Raw genomic sequence first — 2,078 nt, forward strand, 5'->3', positions numbered from 1 at the left:
CCCCAACCCCAACCCCAATTCCTATGTCTTAAATCCAATTTATCTTGCCTAACCTTAATCCTTTTTATCATTTTTTAAAACCTATTTAAATCTATTTTTTGATTGCTTAACTTTCTTATATAAATTTATTAATATAATCTTACATTAATAATAATAAAAACAAAATTTAAAACATTTTAAAACTCTTAAATTCATAAAAATTATTAAAGATAAGATATAAAAATTAATAAAATACTTTAATTATTTATAATTTAAAGAAAACTTTAATACACAAATAATATTTTAATATAAAAAAAGAACATTATTATTATATATTAATATAAAATATTTAAAATTATATATTAATTTATAATATAATAATGTTATTAAAATTATTATAGTTTTTATTAATAAAATTAATTATTAAAATTAATATATTTATAAAAAAATAAAACAATAAATTAATTTTTTTTAAAAATAAATTATTTTTATAAAATATATATATAATATTTTTATCTTTATTTTTAAATATTTTAGTTTTATTTTAATTATATTTAAGATAATTTTTAAAATGGATATAAAAATCTTATTTCTATAAATTTTTTATATTATATTATTTTTAATTTAAAAAAAAATCTTTTAAAATCAGATATATAATATAAATATATATATCAATCTTTTTTTAATTCAATAATCTTAATTTCTTCTAAAACCTAATCCAAAGCTCTAATTTTCGGGAATTTCTCCAATGCTTCCTAAGTAGCAAATTTACCAACTGGTTCCAAAAAGGCATCAAATCTAATATGAGAAAAGAAAGTAGAAGATATTCTCCAAGGAATTTAATTATTTTATATCGCCTCATCTCTCTTTTTTAACACTTAGTCAGTATAATAAACTTCATGAAATCCGCACGTAACATATCCTCCTGTTAACCATTCAAATTATTTACCAGCTTACAATAATAAGCATCCTTCAGGAATAGAAACTGAAATCCTTTCACCTGTCCTCAACCAAATAAAAAGTCCAGGATATCTACTTTTACCATGTATAGTAAGAAAATTTAAATCTTATTTATTTTTAAAAAATAAAATAAAAAAACATAATAAAAAAATAAAAGTAAAACCATAATGAAATCCTGCAAAAACACTTCCTTTATCATTTTTAACTAAATCAGAAGCTGTCGGTGCTAATAAATGATCTCCACCTTTCATTTTTTCTGTAAAAACTTCTTCAGGCAATCCCATTCCTATGGCAGCCATTTTGGCTACTGTTTCGCATCCCCCAAGCATTAAATATCCCCATTATTCACAAGTTTTTTCAAAATCGGGAAAATCTTCAGGAACTACTTTTGGTGGGCAAAATTATGTCCCTCTATTTTCAGGTAATTCACCGATTCTATAAAAATATCTCCATTTAGCATCCTATTTATTTAATTAAATTTAATAATTTAATAATATAATATTATTTTTTTGTACATAAGGTGGGGGTTAAGGGGTATGGACTTTGTTTTCTCCTTAAAATTATTCAACTAATTTTTAGTGGATTCTAGCACGCTCTTTAAATGGAGGAGTTACTCCAGATTAATAACCCCATTCAGGAAAAGCTTCTTTTATTTTTTAGCCTTAATAATACATTTCACCACGACTTAAAAAATATTTTTCAAATAAGTTAATAAATTAATCATTATGACTTTAGTTTATTCTAGGATCTTTAATAATAACACAACCAAATTTATGTAAGGCATCAGAAACTTCAAGGCATTATTTTTAATATCCTTCTGATCTATTTAAATATAGAGAAATATCAACTATAGGAACAGAAAGTAATACTTTGTTTTCGGCCATTTATATTTTTATTTATATTATAATTTTAAATTTAATAAAATTATATATAATTATTAATATTAATATACAGATATATATATATATATATATATATATATTTATATTTTAAATTTTATTAATAATGTAAATTTATACTAAAATTATTTTATTTTCTTATTTATTATTTAATTTTATATTTATTATTTTTATTTTATTTTTTTTTTAAATTCGATACATAAATATTTATCATTTAGCATATATTTAAATATTTTATTA

At 19.8% G+C, this 2,078-nt stretch overlaps 1 protein-coding gene across 1 annotated transcript, besides 8 other annotated features; it reads right to left on the reverse strand. All coding sequences in view use genetic code 6, as the record gives it.

Moving 5' to 3' along the window:
• Positions 1-18: part of a microsatellite that runs on past the window's edge.
• Positions 19-328: 310 nt separating this feature from the next.
• Positions 329-419: a microsatellite.
• Positions 420-437: 18 nt separating this feature from the next.
• Positions 438-477: a microsatellite.
• A 90-nt stretch (positions 478-567) lies between these two features.
• IMG5_150730 (hypothetical protein) lies at positions 568-1,823 on the reverse strand (the record flags this gene model as incomplete). The annotated part of the gene is made up of 3 exons (XM_004030865.1): positions 568-1,045; positions 1,103-1,400; positions 1,455-1,823. 3 exons carry the CDS (start codon positions 1,821-1,823, stop codon positions 651-653), a joined length of 1,062 nt encoding a protein of 353 aa, XP_004030913.1. The 3' UTR covers positions 568-650.
• Positions 1,059-1,101: a microsatellite.
• A 70-nt stretch (positions 1,824-1,893) lies between the features above and the next one.
• Positions 1,894-1,927: a microsatellite.
• Positions 1,928-1,962: 35 nt separating this feature from the next.
• Positions 1,963-2,008: a microsatellite.
• Positions 1,963-2,017: a microsatellite.
• Positions 1,966-2,025: a microsatellite.
• The last annotated feature ends 53 nt before the right edge of the window (positions 2,026-2,078 follow it).

The sequence above is a fragment of the Ichthyophthirius multifiliis genome (genome assembly GCF_000220395.1).
Source record: "Ichthyophthirius multifiliis unplaced genomic scaffold scaff_1120509251156, whole genome shotgun sequence".
Classification (NCBI taxonomy): Eukaryota; Ciliophora; class Oligohymenophorea; order Hymenostomatida; genus Ichthyophthirius; species Ichthyophthirius multifiliis.